Source organism: Pseudopipra pipra, chromosome 3 (genome assembly GCF_036250125.1).
Source record: "Pseudopipra pipra isolate bDixPip1 chromosome 3, bDixPip1.hap1, whole genome shotgun sequence".
NCBI lineage: Eukaryota > Metazoa > Chordata > Aves > Passeriformes > Pipridae > Pseudopipra > Pseudopipra pipra.
In genome coordinates this window covers 2,000,790-2,019,541 of record NC_087551.1, presented here as the reverse complement: position 1 = coordinate 2,019,541, position 18,752 = coordinate 2,000,790, and the positions used below count along the sequence as shown (strand labels likewise).

At 44.3% G+C, this 18,752-nt stretch overlaps 1 protein-coding gene and 2 long non-coding RNA genes across 5 annotated transcripts in view; 1 reads left to right on the top strand and 2 right to left on the bottom strand.

Moving 5' to 3' along the window:
- Positions 1-1,496: 1,496 nt before the first annotated feature.
- On the bottom strand, positions 1,497-6,488 carry LOC135410728 (echinoderm microtubule-associated protein-like 5). Of its 3 annotated transcripts, none has more exons than XR_010428840.1 (5): positions 5,677-6,488; positions 3,883-4,008; positions 3,068-3,230; positions 2,516-2,619; positions 1,509-1,668 (listed from the first exon to the last, which is right to left on the bottom strand). XR_010428840.1 is itself a non-coding variant. In XM_064647443.1 (4 exons), exons 2-4 carry the CDS (start codon positions 3,098-3,100, stop codon positions 1,497-1,499), a joined length of 309 nt encoding a protein of 102 aa, XP_064503513.1. In that variant the 5' UTR covers positions 3,101-3,230; positions 5,677-6,488. The 3 variants fall into 3 exon arrangements, 1 of the variants encoding a protein (XP_064503513.1); XR_010428841.1 differs by lacking the exon at positions 3,883-4,008 and having other exon boundaries at positions 5,677-5,834; positions 6,357-6,488; XM_064647443.1 differs by lacking the exon at positions 3,883-4,008 and having other exon boundaries at positions 1,497-1,668.
- LOC135410731 (uncharacterized) lies at positions 2,617-3,417 on the top strand. The gene is made up of 2 exons (XR_010428844.1): positions 2,617-2,899; positions 3,368-3,417. It is a non-coding gene; the product is annotated as an uncharacterized LOC135410731 (long non-coding RNA).
- Positions 6,489-8,189: 1,701 nt separating the features above from the next.
- Positions 8,190-18,752, bottom strand: part of LOC135410729 (uncharacterized) — a 20,822-nt gene continuing 10,259 nt past the window's right edge. The window contains exons 6-10 of the long non-coding RNA XR_010428842.1: positions 16,621-16,769; positions 14,480-14,565; positions 11,936-12,070; positions 11,339-11,635; positions 8,190-8,565 (exon numbers count right to left, since the gene is read on the bottom strand). This is a non-coding gene — a long non-coding RNA (uncharacterized LOC135410729). The remainder of the gene's footprint in view (positions 8,566-11,338; positions 11,636-11,935; positions 12,071-14,479; positions 14,566-16,620; positions 16,770-18,752) is intronic.

Here is an 18,752-nt window from a genome sequence, read left to right as displayed (position 1 = left end):
CCCACACATCACACGCACATGTCCCACACACACACATCCCACACACGTCTCACACACATCCCATACACACATCCCACAAACACACATCCCACCCCCCCCACGTCACAAACACACATCACAACCCCCACACACACATTCCACACACACCTGTCCATGCACATACATCCCACGTCTCACACACATTCCCCACACATCCCATACACACACCACACACACACCCTATCCACACACATCCCACAGACACACACATTCCACCCTCCCCACGTCACAAGCACACATCACACACACGTCCCACACAAGTCACGCCCCCACACACACCTCACACACACTCATATCCACACACATCCCATACACGCATTACACAAACACACGTCCCACACAAGTCATATCCACACACACGCCACCCCCCCCACACATCCCATACACACACCCCACACACACACATTTCCCCCCCACGTCACACACAGACACAACCCGCACACACATCCCACACACATCCCACACACACGGCACAAACACGTCACAAAAACACGTCTCACTCACACACACACCCCACACAGACATACACAACCCCCCATCCCATACACGCACATTCCACACACGTCCCACACACACACGTGTCACACACACACACACACACACATTCCCCCCCCCCACATGTCACATGCAGACACAACCCACACAGACACATCCCCCCAACACGTCTCTGTCACACACACACAACCCACACATGTCTCACACACACACATCCCCCCACACACGTATCCCACACAGACATCCCGCACACACACACATACATGTCCCACACACATCACACCCCACACACACTCTCATCACCTCCACAGTGGTTCCTTCTCTCCTGGGAAGGATCCAGTGCCGGCAGTTGGGGAGGAGCTCCAGGGTCCAGTTGTCACCTCGTGGTGCAACTCCAGGGGGGCAACAAGTGTGTTACACACACACACACCACACACACCCACACCCACACACCCACACACACACCCACCCACCCACCCAAATCGTCTTTATTTCACCCACCCCCCAAATTGTCTTTATTTCACTCCCCCAAATTGTCTTTATTTCACCCACCCCCCAAATTGTCTTTATTTCACTCCCCCAAATTGTCTTTATTTCACCCACCCCTCAAATTGTCTTTATTTCACACACCCCCAAATTGTCTTTATTACACACCCCCAAATTGTCTTTATTTCACACCCCCAAATTGTCTTTATTTCACACACACACCCCAAAATGTCTTTATTTCACACCCCCAAATTGTCTTCATTTCACACACCCCCAAATTGTCTTCATTTCACACTCCCCCCAAAAATGTCTTTATTTCACACCCCCAAATTGTCTTTCTTTATTTCACACACACCCCCCAAAATGTCTTTATTTCACCCCCCCCAAATTGTCTTTATTTCACACACCCCCAAATTGTCTTTATTTCACACTCCCCCCAAAAATGTCTTTATTTCACACCCCCAAATTGTCTTTCTTTATTTCACACACACACCCCAAAATGTCTTTATTTCACCCTCTCCCACCCTGCCTTTATCCCCGCTCTCTCCCGTGTCCCTGGGCTGTGCCCGAGGTTCAGTCCCTGCTCTCCCTCCCGCCGGGTGTTCGATGGAGCTGCTTTGGTCCAATCCTGTGCTGTTCAATCCAGGGCTGCAAAGGGAGAAAACACTGAGAAAATCCCGGGCTCTTCCCTTCCCAAATTCCAGGCCTGGCCGTTTGGGCAGGAGGGGGAGGCTCTGACCACACCCACTGCCCAATCCACCCGGGGGCCCCAGGAAAGCTGGGAGCCTTTCCCGAGCAGGAGGGGGGCACTCTGCAGCTTTCTGGAATTGGATGAGCAAAGGATCACGGTTTTAAGTCCATTTTGCTTTTAAATACATACATTTGGCTAAATTTCTCCCCATGAAGTGCCTTGGAATACTTTCCCAGCAGTCTGGGCTCCAGCCTTGCCTCCCACCCCCTACTTTCCACACACGGTGCTACGACTCTGGGCCCAGGAGGGCTGAGCCACTCCCTGCTCCAGCTGGACTGCCCCCATCCCTGGGCTCTGCCTGGCCTTTAATACCTCCCCAGGGAATTCCCACAGCATTCCGTGCTGCCAGAGGGACCAGCTGATGGCACTGCCCCTCCTGGGCAGGGGGCACACAGGGTTTGCACACATGTGGCGTGTGTGGCAAGTCCTGTGCCTGTGCACAGCCTGTTCTTGGCATGTGGGTGTGATTAGCATGTCTGCAGTGTGTGCTTGGCACGTGTGTGTACTTGGCATGTGTGTGATGTGTGAGTGCTTAGCATGTGCTTGGTGTGTGCATGGTATGTACTTAGCACGTGCTTGGCATGTCCTGGTGTGCGTGTGGCACGAGCTTGGTGTGTGCACGTGCTTGGCTGTGCTTGGCGTGTACTTAGTGTGTGCTGGGCCTGTTACCAGCGTGTGCTTGGAGTGTGCTCAGCACAGCCCCAGGGGTGTGCCAGAGCCCACGGGAGATGGCCCTGGCTGTACCTGGTCCACGTGGCCCAGGTGATCTTCTCTATGGCTGCAGGGTCTGTGATTTGCTTCCCCAGGGGCACCTCGTGAACCTGGCGCTTGTAGGCGCCCGTGGAGACCTGGGAGTGGGAAAGGAAACAGCTGAGACCTCTGCCAGAGATCCAGCATCCTCTGCAGGATTGCCAGCAGCAACCAGTGTGACCAGGAATGAAACATCTGGGATAAAATCTCTCCTTTCTCTTGGTTGTGTAAAATCCATCCTGTGCAACATGACATTGGTGTTACAGGAAGATGGTTCCTGGCAGAGCTGACAGATTCCTTTCTGTTCCACACTCTCTGCCTTATCTCAACCCAATTTTACTAAATCAGAACCATTTCTGAGGAAACCTCCCCAGTCAGGTGAGCTCTCACAGTCCCAGCCATCCCCAGGGTTATGATCCCCAGCTCCTTTCCCAGTGTCGTCCCCGTTCCCTCGCCCAGAGGATCCTTCGCCCTCGCCCACCTCGCGCCTCCCTCCTGTCCCGCTGGCACAGTCAGTCCCACCCTCCAGGGCCATCCCAGACATACCTGGATGTACCTGCTGTCTGCAGAGAAGTCCATCTGGATGACAAAGCTGGCAATGTCCTTGCAGTACCCGATTCGGTTCAGGGTTGTGCCTTGGGTGAGATCATAGAAATCCACAGTGTGTTCCTGTGACCCCACTGCCAGAAACCTGTTATCTGGGCTGATCCTACACAAGAAAACACAGAACAGGGATGTCACTGTTTCTGTGCAAGACTTGCTTTTGTTTCTCGTGTCAACACAGCCAGAAGTAGGAATCTGAAGTGTGTGTCTAAATGCTCACATATTCCCAACGCTTTATTTCAGGCAAGCAATAGGTGAGGCAAATGAGGAATGAAAAGGAAAAATAAGGAAAACCAAGGAAAAGTACTGTGTTTGTAAAAAGAAGAGCTACAACACACTCTGGGCTCAGGGTCTCCAAAACAACAAGGGTCAGTTTAAGATAAAGTTTTGTTGCCAGGAGACTGTAACCACGGACCAGAAATGCTGATTTGTTGAAGTACTTGAGGGATGATGAAAAGAGACACCTCAGTGTCTGTGTTATGTCAAAACATAAACCAGCACCATTATTTTGGAAAAGTTAAAGACAACAATACAAATCCTAACAGCATAAATCCAGGGCAAGTGGTCACAGACTCTGATTTAAAGTTTGATTATAAGACATTGCTGGAGTTAATTATTTAGGTGAGCCAGGAGCTAAATCACTGGAGGAGGACAAAGATAAAGAGGTTAAACTTGTGCAGCTCTATCATTCTTTTGGCATTAAATAAACCCAAACCTGTTGAAGATTGGGCAGCCAAAGTAAGAGGAGTTTATATAACCTGTGTGTGCACAGCTTTGTGCCTTCCTAAGGAGCCAGAAACTTCTGCAGAGAGTCATTACAGCATAAAAAAAAAAGGCATTTTAAGTTCCATGTGGGCATCAAAGAGGAAAGTTTAGAAAGAAATCTGAAAGAAATCAAATAAAAGGAAATAAGGATAGAATTTCAGAAGATACAGGTCTGGCCATCAGGTTCTTTTAATGGTAACAGGAAAATAATAACTTGCAAAAAAGTTAAAAAGCTCCTCTTTTATGTTCCTCTGGAAAGGCTGTCATGGTCAGAGCAGAAGAGAATTGCCCACCATGAGGCAGGTTTGGATTCCTTGCTGTCATTTAGTTCCTGACAAAGCTGGCAAATATCTGTGGAAAAGAAAACATCTGCAAAATGCTTCTGTAGAAGTGGGGAGAAGAATGAACATTCAAGTCAAACCATTCCCATATGTTCATCCGCTTTTACACCAGGTGTGGGGAGAATCTGGACTCCTGAAAGCTTTTGTAGCTCCTAAAAAACCCTGTAGCCTTTCCAATAATGGTATTAGAATAAAATCAGTGATTTATACAGAGCATTCTTAAAAATTGCAAAATGTAATTGAATTATTTTGCCAGTGGAGAAATGGGGAATAAATGAGTTGTGCTTGCTTAACCTAATTTTGGTTTCTTAGCACGAGGTTTATAATTGCTTTAAGTAAGCAAGTTATTTGTATTCATTAGCAGTAATTGAGGAGTAAATGTGATAGGAACATATTTTCTCTTGGAAAACTCTACTAGTAAGTCTGTGATCTCAAATGTATCATTCCCGAGACTGAGCCATCCTTACCATAATGGATCCATCACTAATTATGCTGCAGGGTCAGATGGAATACACAGACACCCCTGAAATCCTGAGGGAGAGCAGGCAACGAGTTCTTATTGATAGTTCTCATCTAATCTGATTTTACTGTGACTTTGGCTTGCTCTGCAAGAAATACAGAATTGGGTGTGGATCTGTTTTCTACCTGTGGGATGGGTGGGAACTGGAGTGTGTGACTCCAAAGGGCTGCACACTGGGCTTTCCTTCTGGGACACTGGGGGGATTCACAGCTTTGTTATTCCCACTGCACTGAGGGCACTGGACACTCAGTGTCTGGGAGCAGAACACTCCCAATTCCTGACCAGCATCCTAAATCCTGGGTCCCTCTGCCTGTCCAGATGCTGGTTCCTAGTACTGTGTGTGATCAACTGTTCTCTTCTACTGATTGATACCAGCCTAAAGACAACCTGTCAGGCTTGGCTTCCGGGAAAAATGGGTGCTAGGGGCTGGATACCACCAGGAATTATTTGTCACTGGGTATTTGCTCACATAAAAGATTGCTGATACCTCCCTCTAATTCAGCTCCTGTAAATCCTAAATCAAACTGCCTTGGAAAAATCTCACCGTGTCCTCCCAGCCCTAGAGGAGTCACTGAGGCTGCTTTTAGCAACCTGTGGCTTAAAATCCACGCTGTGGCAGAGTCAGTAGGGAACACCCTCAGAAACTCATAAATTATGCTGGAGCTCCTCAAAGCTGGAAGTCATAAAGCAATTTTAAAAGCCAAGAGTTCATAAGAATTAAGGGTTTTTTTCACAGGCAAACACCAGAGTGGCACAGAGCATGCCCTTGGAGCTCACTCCCAGGGAGGCAGGGAGTGAGAAATTACAGCAAAAAAGCAAACTGGAGGAACATGCCTTGCCTGTTGCTTTATTCTCAAATCAACTGTTTCCTGCCATGAGGTTTCTACAGGAAAATAAACCAAATTATCACCCAGGAAAGGACTTACCAATTGACTGTGTTGCAGGAATCTCTTCATTACACTGGGAGATGACAAAACTCGTTCATGACGAGGGTTTTCCTTGCTGGCAAACGCAGAGACTGCTGCCCAAGGGATTAGTGATGTCCAAGGAGCAGCCAACTGTCTGCAACAAAGCCCTGCATTTTCTCGGGATACAAAAGCAAGCTGAGGATTACAAGGGCCTAAGGCTCCTTATCTCCACACAACCCTTGTTTCAGGTTTCTTACCTCTTCTTAAAGGCTTGGAACAAATACCATTGAATTCATTTAAACCTTCAGAATGTTTGCTGGGAAAGTATTCACACTGCTTATAAAAGAGAAGGGATTATCTTGCTTTTAAGCCTGTAATGTGAAAAGATCCCTATTGTCCACCATTTTACGGATTTCAGACAGGTATTATATATACATTTATATTTATTTAGCCTGTTCCTACAGGGATCACTTCTCAGCCACTAACTGGAGATGAAAACATATTTGGAAACTGCCTGTTCCTACCATTTTGTGTCAATGCACACATGCAGATGCAGAGGAAGGCCCTTAATTTGGGCTCAGTGGAGCTGTTTGCTTGAGCCCTTTCTTGTGCCTAAGCTGCACTTTGAGCTGGCTTTTCTGAGTGCAGAGGATAAACCAGCGTGTGAAGGAGTGTTGTAAAAGTCTCTCTGTACTCACAGATCATGGTTTTTTGCAGTGTGATTTTGTGGTTTCTCAGTGCTGAACTCCCAGCCTGTCCAGACCACGCGGCTGCATTTCCACCCTGGGCACGGGAACTCTGGGAGGGCTCTGGTTCTGCAGAGTCAGGAAAGAGATGGACAAGCAGATATGGATCACCTGGTGGGCAATAATTGATCCCAGCTGCTGCTTTACGGGCAGAGAGATCGAAGCTCTGACCACTGGGGCTTTGCTTGGCTCTGGGATGTCTTTCTATTAAAGCCACACTGTCAATGATCTGCCCCAAAGCCCATTTACCTTCCCAGACAAAGGGATGCACTCAATGGGAAGAAAAGTAACCCCTGGGAGGATCATCAGCAGTATTTATTCCAAGTGAGGTGCTTGGTTCTCAAGTAGAGATAAGCCCAACATGGATTAATACCTTGCTGCCACTGGCATTTGGATTTCCAGGGATTCTCTGTGGCTGGGACACTGATGTCACATCTACAGTTCAATTGTGGCTTGTAAGCTGCTTAAATATTAAATGGTTATTGATTCCTTATCCTGGGAAACCTGAGAGTTTAAGCCAACTAAAACCTTGCAGGAAAGACTCTGTCCTGGATAAAACTGGAAGTGATGGGGTTTGAAGAGACAATGTTGTGGAACAGCTGGAGAGGGAGCAGGAGAACGGATATTAATGCAACCAGGGGATTACTTAATGCTAAAACATGCAAAATAGCCTGAAAATCTTGGTTTGCCTTGGCCTGTGGTTGGTTTGGGACCAAAGGCAGGGCTCAGGGGCTGCAGCAGCAGAGGATTTGCTCGTAGGGGACAGTGGTGCTAAATGGATTTGCTCTGCAGTTAAACAAACCCAGGGACTCATCATGGAGGTAGAAATAAGGTCGTTCCCAACTCTGAGCCTGGAGCTGAAGGATGTCCCTTGTCCTGTGGTTCAGGTTGTCTCTCTCAGTGACTTCTATCAACTACCAAGAGTTTCCAGGAAAGGTTACTCACCATGAAGTGTTCGGCCCTTGGAGATCTTCAGAAAGACACCAAGGAAGTAAAGAACATATTTTGGCAAAGACAGAGGGGTTTTCCATCCAGCCCTGGCCCTTTGATGTGAAAAGTGTAACCTGCAACATTCTTATTCCATAGCAGCATATCCAAGCCCACAGTTTAAGTTCAAGTGTTGAACAGAGGCAAGTCCAGTTTGCAGAGTGGATTTAAACTCCCCCTGAGTTTGGGCAGGTTCTGTTTTTAATGCAATTCTCCTCACTGTCTCCATTAGGTTACAAAATCCGTGCCACACACTGATTTTCTCACCCGACTGGGTTTGATATCGCTCTCCAGGCTGTATTTTTCCTTCATTTCCAAATAATCAGACATTTTAAAGTGAGCAAGCTGCTGATTACTAACTAATTGGCTTTAGCAAACAGATCCTGCTGGCTGGTTACCTCGAGCCAATCCTCATTAATATTCCCACACACGCAGGAGCTGCCCTCCCTCGTTGGAGGCTGATGTTCCATCTCTTTAGCCACTTAGAAAATAAACCTAAGTGAATTAGGATTGACTCCTTTACCTTCTAATAACAACACTTGCCCCTCCAAATCACCCAGGCATTCCTGACTGAGGATGGAAGGGAAAACATGTATGGAGAAGAAGGAATTTGGTGTTGCTGAGGGTTAAACATCTGTGGCAGGGTGTGTTCCCCACCTGGGCAACAAAAAACGTATTTAATATTATAGTTTCTAGGTATAAGAAGTAGGTTTTCCTTCCATATTCCATGTTTTCTTGAGTTATGTTTGTTTGTTATATGGGCAACAAAGATTAATTCACATTTTACAGGTTTCACTCAGCATTTCCCCCCTGTTTTGTTAAATATGTGGATTCACATCCTCACTCCCTTGGAGGGTGTTTCTTTATCCATTTTGCTGAGCTGGTCAGGAAATTAATTGCTTTTATTACAGGCTAAAGGCCCTTAAATGCAGATACAGTTGAGAGAAAGAAAGATATAAAAGTGTCCAGATTTTCTGAGCAATTTCTTTTTCCACCTGAATAGTAATTCCCTTCCTCAGTCTTAAAGAGGCTCAAACTCCCTTCCTTCCTGCAAATGCTGAAACCCCAAAGCAGAACAGTATTTTATGCTGGACAACTTACAGAGGTTGTGCTGTGCATCCTGAAAATCCTCTTGCAAGGGCCTGAATTCCTTGTGCTGCTGCCAGAAGTGTTGCTGTAAAATAAAAATAATAATAATAATAAAAAAAGAGTGCACAGGAATAGAGGTTGTCATTAAGAAATGCTGAGCAGGGTTTTCTTTGTGCCCAGAATTTGAGAAGCTACAGGAAACTATTCTTAGGTGAGTTCTCCTGGTAAAGGTCACACAAATATTCCAAAAATGCCAGGAACAGCCTTTGCAGGGCATTCGAGGCCTAATGGAACTGCACCAACGAAATGAGTCACTTCTGTAATTATAATATAATTGTTCTAATTGTATAATCTAGTTACTGTAATGAATGTGTGGCTGAGGAATGCCATAGGGAGCACATTCCCTGTCTCTGAGCAGGAAGCAGGATACATTTTGGAGGCCGGAAAAAGAGACTTTCCCTCAGCAAATGCCTGCACCTCCTGCCCAGTGTGTCTGTGAAACAGGCAGGAGAGAACAATCCACTGGCCAGTTCCTCAGGATCTGTGACCAAACAGCTGCTCTGTTTGCCAGTGGCACATTCCCTCCTGCCACAGAGGAGCCCCAAATGTTTGGGGTTTTTATTCCAGACTGCTTTCAAAGCACAAGTGAACCCACATTTATTTGATGTTCTTGTTGTTGACTCTGGGAAGCCCCAAACTCTACAGCAATTTACCATAACTGCATGGGTGAGGGAAGGAATTGGCATTAAAAAATCCCAGGAAAAACTACAAATTAAAAATAAAGTCAAATGAAATTGTTGTTTTAGATGGAGACACACTCAGGGGAGGCTGAGTGGTTAATTTAGTCATCTGTATTTGATGTAGATACCAGAATTCTGCAGCCTCTCCCATCTGGAATGTCACTGGGAAATTGCCAGTGTTGGTATTTATGTCACACATACAGTTAAAAAATATAATATAAATATAATAATATAATATGATAAAAGTAAATAATAATATAAAAGAATAACACTAATAGTAATTATAATAATATAAAATAATAAAATTAAGAAAATAATACAAATATTAAAAGTAATACAATAATAGAACATATTAAAAGTACTAATATAAAGTAAAATATAATAATAAAACATAATAAATATATAATAATTAAATATAAAGTAACTTCTTTCTGTTTTCTTTCCTTTGTTGTGATTATATGACCTGAAAGAAATTATTTGATTCTTTAAGTTTGTTAAAATGTATTTAAAGTGCATTTTTCAGCCCTTTTTCACTCCACACATTCCATTGCCTTCCCTGTCACTCTGTTGTTACTTGTTCAGTGCTCCTGACCTACAGATGATGTTTCAAGTTAAAATGTTCATGGCACAGGATGAATCTTTACCCATCCCATTGCTGGCACTCCACAACAATAATCACCACCTGGTTAATTATGGGGGGGACACTGCAGATTAAACAGAGTGATTTTTAACATTAAAAACCTCTTGTGCTACAGCACCAAAAGCTTTCTGGTCTCTTGTTTTGCTCCTTAATGGAGGGTCAAACACTGCCTGTCTGCTTGTTGCAGGAAGCAATGGCAGCAGAAATGCCCTGTACCTCATTTTTATTACTGGGAAATAAAAAATCCCCGTTTTATTCTCCAGGGGAATAAGAGGTCCCAGTGCAGCTCGTTGCTGTTCATGGCATGGCATCAATAGGGGCAGCTTTCTTGTCCTCTCAGCTGGAAGTGCTTCCAGAAGTGGTGTTGGAAATAGCAGAGTGCCCAGGAAATGATGGAGCTTGGAGCACACTTGTTCTCTAATGGGAAAAATGCCATGAAATCCTGGCCCTGCCGAAGCCACAAATGCATCCCCTGCATTCTCAGTAGGATTAAATTGGTGCTTTTTCTTCCCATTTCTCTTCCAGCAGCAACAGGCACCTGGAATTGCCCTGAGCCATCTTAACACTGCTTTAATTGACTCATTCAGCCTTTCCCCCCTTCCTCTGTGGAATTCGCTTTTTTGTTGCTGTCTAGGGTGGTCTTTTGTTTCACTTATTGTTAAAAGTGAATCATTTCACTTCTGTAATTCTCTTTTCATAATTAGACATCAGTCGGGTCCCTTTCTCTCCCTGGAGCAGTTTTAGCACTTCCCCCACGTGCTGTTCCTCCTCATCCACACAATTTCCTTTTTTTTCCTTTTTCAATTATAGAGAGGGAAATGTTAGCACAGTTCAGCTGCTTATAAATCATTGATCCAGATCATTAACTGAGCACTGGAACATCAGCAGGGAACAGGGCATATTTTACACAGTGCTAAGGGATAGTGGCTTTCAAGGGAGTTTTTCATAAAACCACGGGATCTTTAGGTTGGAAAGGCCCTCTAAGATCAGAGTCCAACCATAACCCAGCACTGATGCTCCAGGGTGTAAGAGGAGGCTTTCCTCAGAGTCTACCACTAATTGCTAATGATGGATTACATGTAAAATTCCCTTTCCTTTGGAAAAACTCCTCCTTTGTGGTGAGCAATCCAAATAATTCTTCTTTGGTCCAGCTGAATGTATTGGTGATTAATATCAAATTAAGATAAATCAGCTGTGAACAGTGCACTCAATATGCACTGCAATCAATCAAATGAACATCACATCCTATTAATTCCTGGGTTTCTCTTCCACCAGCCTGTGTTGTGGTGTGTTCAGTGTTCTCATCCTCCAGAGCCGCTTCCATGCTCATCCCACCTGGAGAACCTTTCATCCCCGCGGCCCCTCAGCACCTCCTGCTCTCCCAGAGGGTGTTTATTGCCCTCAGCACCCACTCACAGCCCAGCAGGGAAATCCTCATGTCCCAAACACAGCCTCATGCTCACAGCTGGGGCTCTTACCTTGTTCAGGTGCCAAGCCTGGCAGGCTGGGGCTGCTCCCGGTGTGACTGTCACCGACCCGCACACGTGTCCCCATCCGCCGTGTCCGCGCCGTGGGCTCTGTCATTCCTATCCCCTGGCATTGCTGTCCTGCTGTGGGGCTGCAGAGCTGGCTCAGGTTCCACCAGAAGACCCTCTCAGGTCCCTGTAGCTGGTTCTGTCGTGGCTTTTTTCCGTTTTCAGTGTGTTTGACACTTTGAAGGCTGAGCCTCATTGCAGCCCCTGGGCTGGGAAATGAGTTCTGTGGGATGGGAACATCTGAAACAAGGGAAAAAGAAGGGCTGCAAAATTCAAATGAGATTTTGGGCATGTTTTTGTCCCATGATGGAGTCCTGGGGGATATCTGTTCAAAACAAGGGACTAGAAACCAGAGACCTTACAATGAGAGCAGAATTGATGCCTCTTTACTGAGCATTCGAGACAGAGACATATTTAGTTCATTGTGAAGCTTCCAATGCTCAGAGCACAAACACTGTTCTTAATGCAGCAACAGAGGCATTTGCAAGGCCAGTGGTGCTCCTGTGCTTGCTGTTTTTTATAACCCAGCTCTCCCCTTACCTCACTGTACAGAAAATGCTGGTTTCTGCCAATATCCAGTGGCTACTGCAGCAACAAACTCCTGTGCCACGGACCGAGGGAAGGCTAAAGCAAAACACTGCTCCTGTGGATAAAAGAGCTGCAGCTCCTCAAATCCTGGAGCAAGAAGGCAGAAGGCACAATTGAAGTGTTTGCTACTGTATTAACGTTTCAGTGACAAATTAAATTTCATTCCTGAGCTGGGTTTCTGCCTTTCTCAGCCTCTTAATGAGGGTGATCTGTCTTCTGAGAATGTCAAACAGTGGTTGCAAAATAGAATAAATTCTTAATAATGCAATCAGATAGTTAAACATTAGCACTTGCAAAAATTTTTGGCACGAAGTGTTCTCATTAAAGGCAGTTTCTCCCTTGTTTATGGCAAAGAGGGTTAGGAATGCTGAGGCAGCAAGATGTGAGTCTCCTTCAGAACCACCCAGATCCATATTTAAATGCTGTGGCAATGCTGGAAGGGCTGGAGGAAACCAAGTCCGTATCCAGTAATGTCTTAATTCAGTTTGAGCTGAAAGAGTGCTCAGAGGCTCTGTCAAAGGTCACTGAATCCTTCCAAGGATGAAAATCAACTGCCCTGGAAATGGGGAGTAGCTCCAGGAATCCAACAAGATGCTGGGACCCATTTTTAATTTATTATTTGAACCCTTGAAAGTGTTTCTGTGGCAAACAGATCTTTTTGGAGCTATGATAGTTACTGAATAGGGACAATCTGGCTCTTCCTGTTATTCCATAACATCCTAGGAATACCCACTGCATCACCAAGCGTGGATAAGATGCCAGGATGAGTAAATGTAGAGCTGGATATCTGGCAGATTAATAAAAAGCAAGCACATCCTCTTTCCATGTGCAGGGAAAATGTATGTGAGGAAAAGAAAGTATTGGAAAAATAAAGCCATCTGGTGTGAGAACAGCAGAGCTCGTTGAAAAATGGTGTCTGCTCAGACAGGGGCACAAAACAAACAAACAAACCCCTCCCTGGGCTCCTAATGTCTTCCAGTTGCCTTAGTTCAACAAATATATTCCATGTTTTCCTTCTCCTCCACTGAAATGGAATTTCCAAGCTTTAGAAGGAAGAGCTGCTTTGGAATGAATAATTGAACCATTCAATTTTCATTCCTGTAAGACAAAAACAGGACCTTTTTTTCCTAAACCACTTGAGTGTGAAGTTTGACTCCATCCAAAACATGCATAAATCTGGGGAAAGTTTATATTTAAAGACAGGGGCATTTTTCAGTGAAAAACATTAAGATGGAAAGCATTAAATGTGAAATTTTCAGCCAGATGTAGTGAACAGGGTCCAAAAGCAACTTCAATCAACATAATGCTGAAGAAAAGCCATAAATGGTACAACATCATCCTGAAGTAAAATTTAAATGACAGCCCTAAGGCATGAAACAAATTGAGTCACAATTATCAAATCAGGCTGTCAATATTTTGATCCTCCAACAGTGCAAGTTTGCTGAAGAAAATTCCAGTCAGGCTCCAATTTCACACATCATTGGCAACAATAACAAGCAGTGACAGATAAGAACCACTCCATGTCCTAATCCATGGGAATGTGAGCTGAGAGGAGCAATGAGACAATTGTCCCACGTCAACTAAAACTGAGAGCCTATTACTGAGTCATTTTCTTAGGCTTGCTAATGGGCAATAATCATCTATAACCGTCTATTACCAGCAGGACTTTAAAATTTACATTTCAGGGACATTTTCAGGAGGGGCCACTCTCAAAACACTCCTTTTCTGCGCTGTTGCTGCCGTGTTCTAACACCATGAACATCACACAACTTGTGTGTTGTTCCCAGAAAAGGGGAAAACTCGGGATCCTGCTGCTGTTTAGCTCAGTTCCTAATTCTGTGTGTTCAGTGCTGGCTCCTGAAGTTACTGAATTAAAGAGCACAACATTGCCAAAGTCAAACAAAAACCCGACATCCTTTCCCTTTACCATCACTTTCTACACAGTCCAAGTAGTCCTGATTTATTAATGGCAGCTCTGGGGGAAGGGAGATCAGAAGCACTACAAAACCTGCCCTGCTTTAGAACCAGCTGTAGTTGGAATTCATCAGAGTGCAGCATGTTTTTATATTTCTGAGAAATACGCATTGACAACATAATCAAATATTTATCCTCCTCTAAAAAGCCATTATTACAAATCCATTCTCATCTTCACATGTTCAATGCCACAGTTCCTGAATATTCAGGCAATTTCAGGTTTTATTGGTGATATAAGATTTGCTCTTTCCTTTCCTGAAGGATCTTCCTTGACTGCCTTCCCCCAGTTGAATTGCCATTGTGAAGGGAATGTTTTTACATCTTGTGTTACTTGTACTGATAAAACTGGAGCTCCACTGACACACAGAGGTATTAACCAGGGCCCAGAGCCAGTTTGCACCTTGTTTTTTAAATGGAGTGAAGAAAGTGGACATGTGGGGGCAGTAACTTTTTAAATTTACATTTTTTTAATGACCTAAAAAAGCTAATTCAGAGCCTCATTAAAGCTAATATTAAACCTACCTCTATTCAGGAAAGCAATTAAGCAGCATAGAGATGAACATGTCCCCAAATGTCCTCCCAAATCACAGAGATTAGGGTTCATCACTCTGGATTAGACACTGGATTACAAATCAGAGAAAAAGATACTTCATTAGTGGGGTTATGTCAAGAAAAGGAAATTATACCATTTGATTGATGCCCCCAATTAAAACTGTCTGAAAGAGCTCAAAATGCAATCACAGGCACAGGGGAGTGCTCAGAAATGCTCTGAACAGCAATAACTGTTCACACAAATTATTTAGCAGGGATTCTGCAGAGCAAAATGTGCTGGGAAAATCCAAACTGCTCCCAGTCAGTCCTGGAGCACAAAGTGCCCAGACCCCCTGAATTATTCACCACCCAGCATTTGCTGGGCTGGGGTATCCCAAAAGTTATTGATGAGGTGCTTCAGAGGAGTTGGAGGGATGCTGGGAAAGGTGTTTCTCTTCTCTCGTTATTTTGTAACACGTTGGGGTTTCCCTAAAAAAATGCAGAGGGCTTGAACCCTGCATTATTTATGGCACTCTGAGTTACTGGGGATGGCACCATTAGAAGGATTTCCAACCTACTCACTATTGCATTGCACTTGGGAAATTAAATATATTTTTTTTGCCTAAAAAATATATTGCAGATAATGACAGAACAGCCAAGAAAAAATACCAAGTCATGATACATGTGACAGACTAAAAGCTTTCTGGTGGATATCTATCAAAACCTTTGTGGATTGGAAAGCATGATTTATTGTTTTCTTTTTCCCTCTCTTTACTTCCCCAGGTGGAATTCAGCAGCTTTTTAACCCACAGCAGAATAAATTTTTGATTCTTGGGACTGGGCAGTGTTGGGTGTAATATGTCATAAGTACTTGAAAGTGTCTGACATCTACAGAGGAATCCAATTAATAAATAATAGAGAGAGAATTAATAATATAACATATAATTATACATTATGGGAATATATAATTAATAATATATATGATAATATATAATTAATCATGTATAATACAATTAATAAATTAATGTCTCTATCAGGTGATCAGAAGAAGCTTTTCCCAGTTCACTGACAGAGACACCAAATGTATCAGCTTGAACTTTCTCAGGGAAATTTAACTCTTAGGGAGGAAATTTCCTCCTGACCCCACAAGATGTAAGCCCACATTTCAAAATGCACAGAGATGCAGAATTCCTGCAGCACTGCCTGAGATCGAGGAGTGGGACAAAACAACTCCTCGGACTGGCAACCTTCTCTGAAAGAGGGGAGGAAATAGGACAAGGAATGTTCAGCCTCTAATTCCTCTGATTTGACATATGTTTTTAATCTCTTGGAAGGAGCAGGAGAGTTTAAGCCTAGCAAGGATTAGTGTAATAGTTCTCTGTTACTCGTGTTTTGTAAGCACAGGCTTAATATTTGATGTGCCTTTACCGTGTCCCAGATCTCCCGAACTTTATCCCAAAGTTATCTCTGGATTTGGCCCGTGTGCCAAATCAAAAATAGAGCAATTCCCTTGGATTCCTCCAGGATGGGAAGGCAGGCTGTGGGGGTGGATCTGTAATTACCATCTCCCTGGCTGTGACATCCTGCAGTGTGGGTGTGGCTGTGGCTGGGGAGCGGGGTGTGGGCTGGAGGTGCCAGACTGTTCCCGAGGATCCGTGACTGTGCTCAGCAAACACACTTTGTTACACCATGACATGCACAATAACTGGGGCTGATTTCAGTGGATCTCCTGGGAATTTCCATGCCATCAGCCACATATGCTGGAGGCCTAATTTTAATATCTGTGAGCGTGTAAAGTGCCTGATGCTTTAATTCTCCATTATTTTAAAGCTTTTGTTTCCTGGAGCTCCTGCAGCTGACAGGACACACACAGGACAGCGTAGGGCACTGTAGGGCAAGGTGGGGCTGGAGAAAGGTAGTGACTAAAAATGAGGACATTCCTGTCCCTTTTCAGGGCTCTTGTCCCTTTTCTGGGTGCTGTGGGAAGGCTCTGACATTGCAACACTAAACCCGTTTCCATCAGTGGCCTAAAAGCAACAGATGTTTGAGTGTTGCAGATTATTTAGACAATCTCCTCCTGGTCCATAACTGCTGGAGCAGCAGCCCCAAGGAAAAAGCAGAGTTATGCTCACCCAGCTGGAAGTGCATCCCGTGACTGGAGCATCTGATGACAGGGCTTAGGTGGAGATCCAGCCTCCGGAATTGGAGTTGCTCCCAAAGCAGTTGCAGGAATTAAGCAGAAGTGATTTCTAATGAGGGACTGCAATTGGTTCCTTGCTCCCTGGCAAACCAAAAGAGACACAAAATCAATCAAAACTCAGTGTAAATTATTCATCTGACTTTCCTGAGTTTAGCCCAAAACCCCAAGCTGGCAGCAATAAAAGGCCCTTTGCTCTGAGGGGCAGCAGAGCCCAGAGCCCAAACCCCAAACGGGGCTGGGGAGTTCAAACCCTCCAGTTTGAGTCTCAGGTCCCTTTTTTCCTACCCACATTCCAGCCACACAAACATTTGATATTTAATTTCCCAGGCTATATGATGTGGGGGAAAGTAGAGGAACCATCAACATTTCACACCCAGCCTTAAAATCCCAGGTACCATTTTGGGTTAGGGGAATAATAAATCTTTCAGAGGAACAAATGTTCCAATCCTGGAGCAATGGGCCAGGGAGACAGAGGTTTAATGAACTCTTTAGAGATGGGTTTTCAGCTGGTGTAAATTGGCTCAGCTTCAACAGAGCCCACAAAAAACCTCTGCCTTATATAAATATACAGTAATGATCTCTCTCTCTCTCTTCTGTTGGGAAGCTTTTATCCTCAAAAGCCGTGTTCCATGTGAATTATCTTCATCATTTTAAGATGTAGGCTCTGGCCTCTGTATTTAACTGCAGCACTTGCTATCAGAAAATCAGGCAGTGCTTCCTAAGGGGAGCTCATGCCTTGAATTCAGCTGTCACAGCCGCTCGAGCTGCCTCGGGTAATTGGTTCCTCACAAATCTTTATCTAAAATAGAAAGGCAAATAACTATTAAAACCTTAACCTAAACTGAGGCAGTAAATTAGCCCACAAATTTCTTTTACTGCTCCGTTTTGCATGGATTTCCTCAGCCTATAAATCAGAGCTGAAGGAGAAGTTTGCAGGATCCACGAGGATCTGTGGGGTCTGGAGCCAGAAATGTCGGAGCTGAGGAGGCTCCAGCAGGTTCCTGAATGGGGCTCTCAGCCCCACTTTTTACACCCTTGTAGGAGTGTTTCAGGGTTAATTTTTGAACTGTGGGAGGACTTGAACAGTCCTACAGTGACGTGGCTTTTATCTGAATAAAATATATTGATCTTTTGTTATGCAAATCCCACAGAAATGTACAATCCAACACCTCCAAGATTAAGGCACCCAGCTCAATACCTGGATTGGGAATTGTTGCAGGTAAAAATCCTCGCTGGAGTATTCCTGTGATTTTTAAATACTGCATACTGTGTTCTCTGTTATGGAAGTAGGTCAAGGAGTTTGTTTTCTGGCATTTTCCCCTCTGTGTCTGTTATATCTTTGCAGTCAAATTCTTCTTTAAAGTACATGTCAACTAAAAATTCAGATCTTTTGTCTTGGAGAACAGGGTCTGGGTGTTAAGGCCTGAATTTGTATTTCAACAGCTTTGCTTGAAGATAAACTTCAGAACACTCATGTCTTTCTGGACCTGGAGTGTCTTGTTCTTTACAGCTGCTGTTCTTTAAATGCTGGTTTTTCTGACATGTGTCTAATAGCAGATTCTTAGACAAACTCACCCAATTTAGCCAATAAACATTTCGTAAGTCCCACAGAGAAGATAAAAAACCAAATTTTCCCTTTCTGTACTGGGGTTGGATTTTGCCTCCCAGTATTTGAAATACATTTCCCTCAAGATGTGAAATGGCACCTGAATTTTCTGTCATTGTGCTTTATACCTTTTCAAAACAGTGTGTGTAACCTTTGCTAAATTATAGGCTAGAGCTTATTAAAAGCACGGTCTAAAAGATTAAAATCACGGTCTAAAATTGCTTGTGACCTTCAGACTCAGTGCAGGGGGGCAGCTCCAAACTGCTCGTTGGTTTTGGAGGATTTCCTGGGAATTTAAGTCTCACATTTGCTTCCCTGGGTTAGTTGGCTTTTCCTTTCTTAGTTCCATGAAGGACATCCCTCCCTGTGTCTTAGTGCAGCCCCTGCACGTTGGGGTGTTGAAATCCCCCAGTGCTTCACAGAGTATCTAAAGCTCATTTTATTGATTTATTTTCATT

What these genes read in the sequence shown, in the direction of transcription:
- LOC135410728 (XM_064647443.1), bottom strand. Translation starts at nt 3,100, where the DNA reads ATGGACTTCTCTGCAGACAGCAGGTACATCCAG. An exon ending in CAGACAGCAGGTACATCCAG is followed by an intron (nt 2,620 to 3,067) that starts GTATGTCTGGGA and finishes TCCCACTCCCAG; the next exon opens with GTCTCCACGGGCGCCTACAA. An exon ending in ACCTGGGCCACGTGGACCAG is followed by an intron (nt 1,669 to 2,515) that starts GTACAGCCAGGG and finishes CTCCCTTTGCAG; the next exon opens with CCCTGGATTGAACAGCACAG.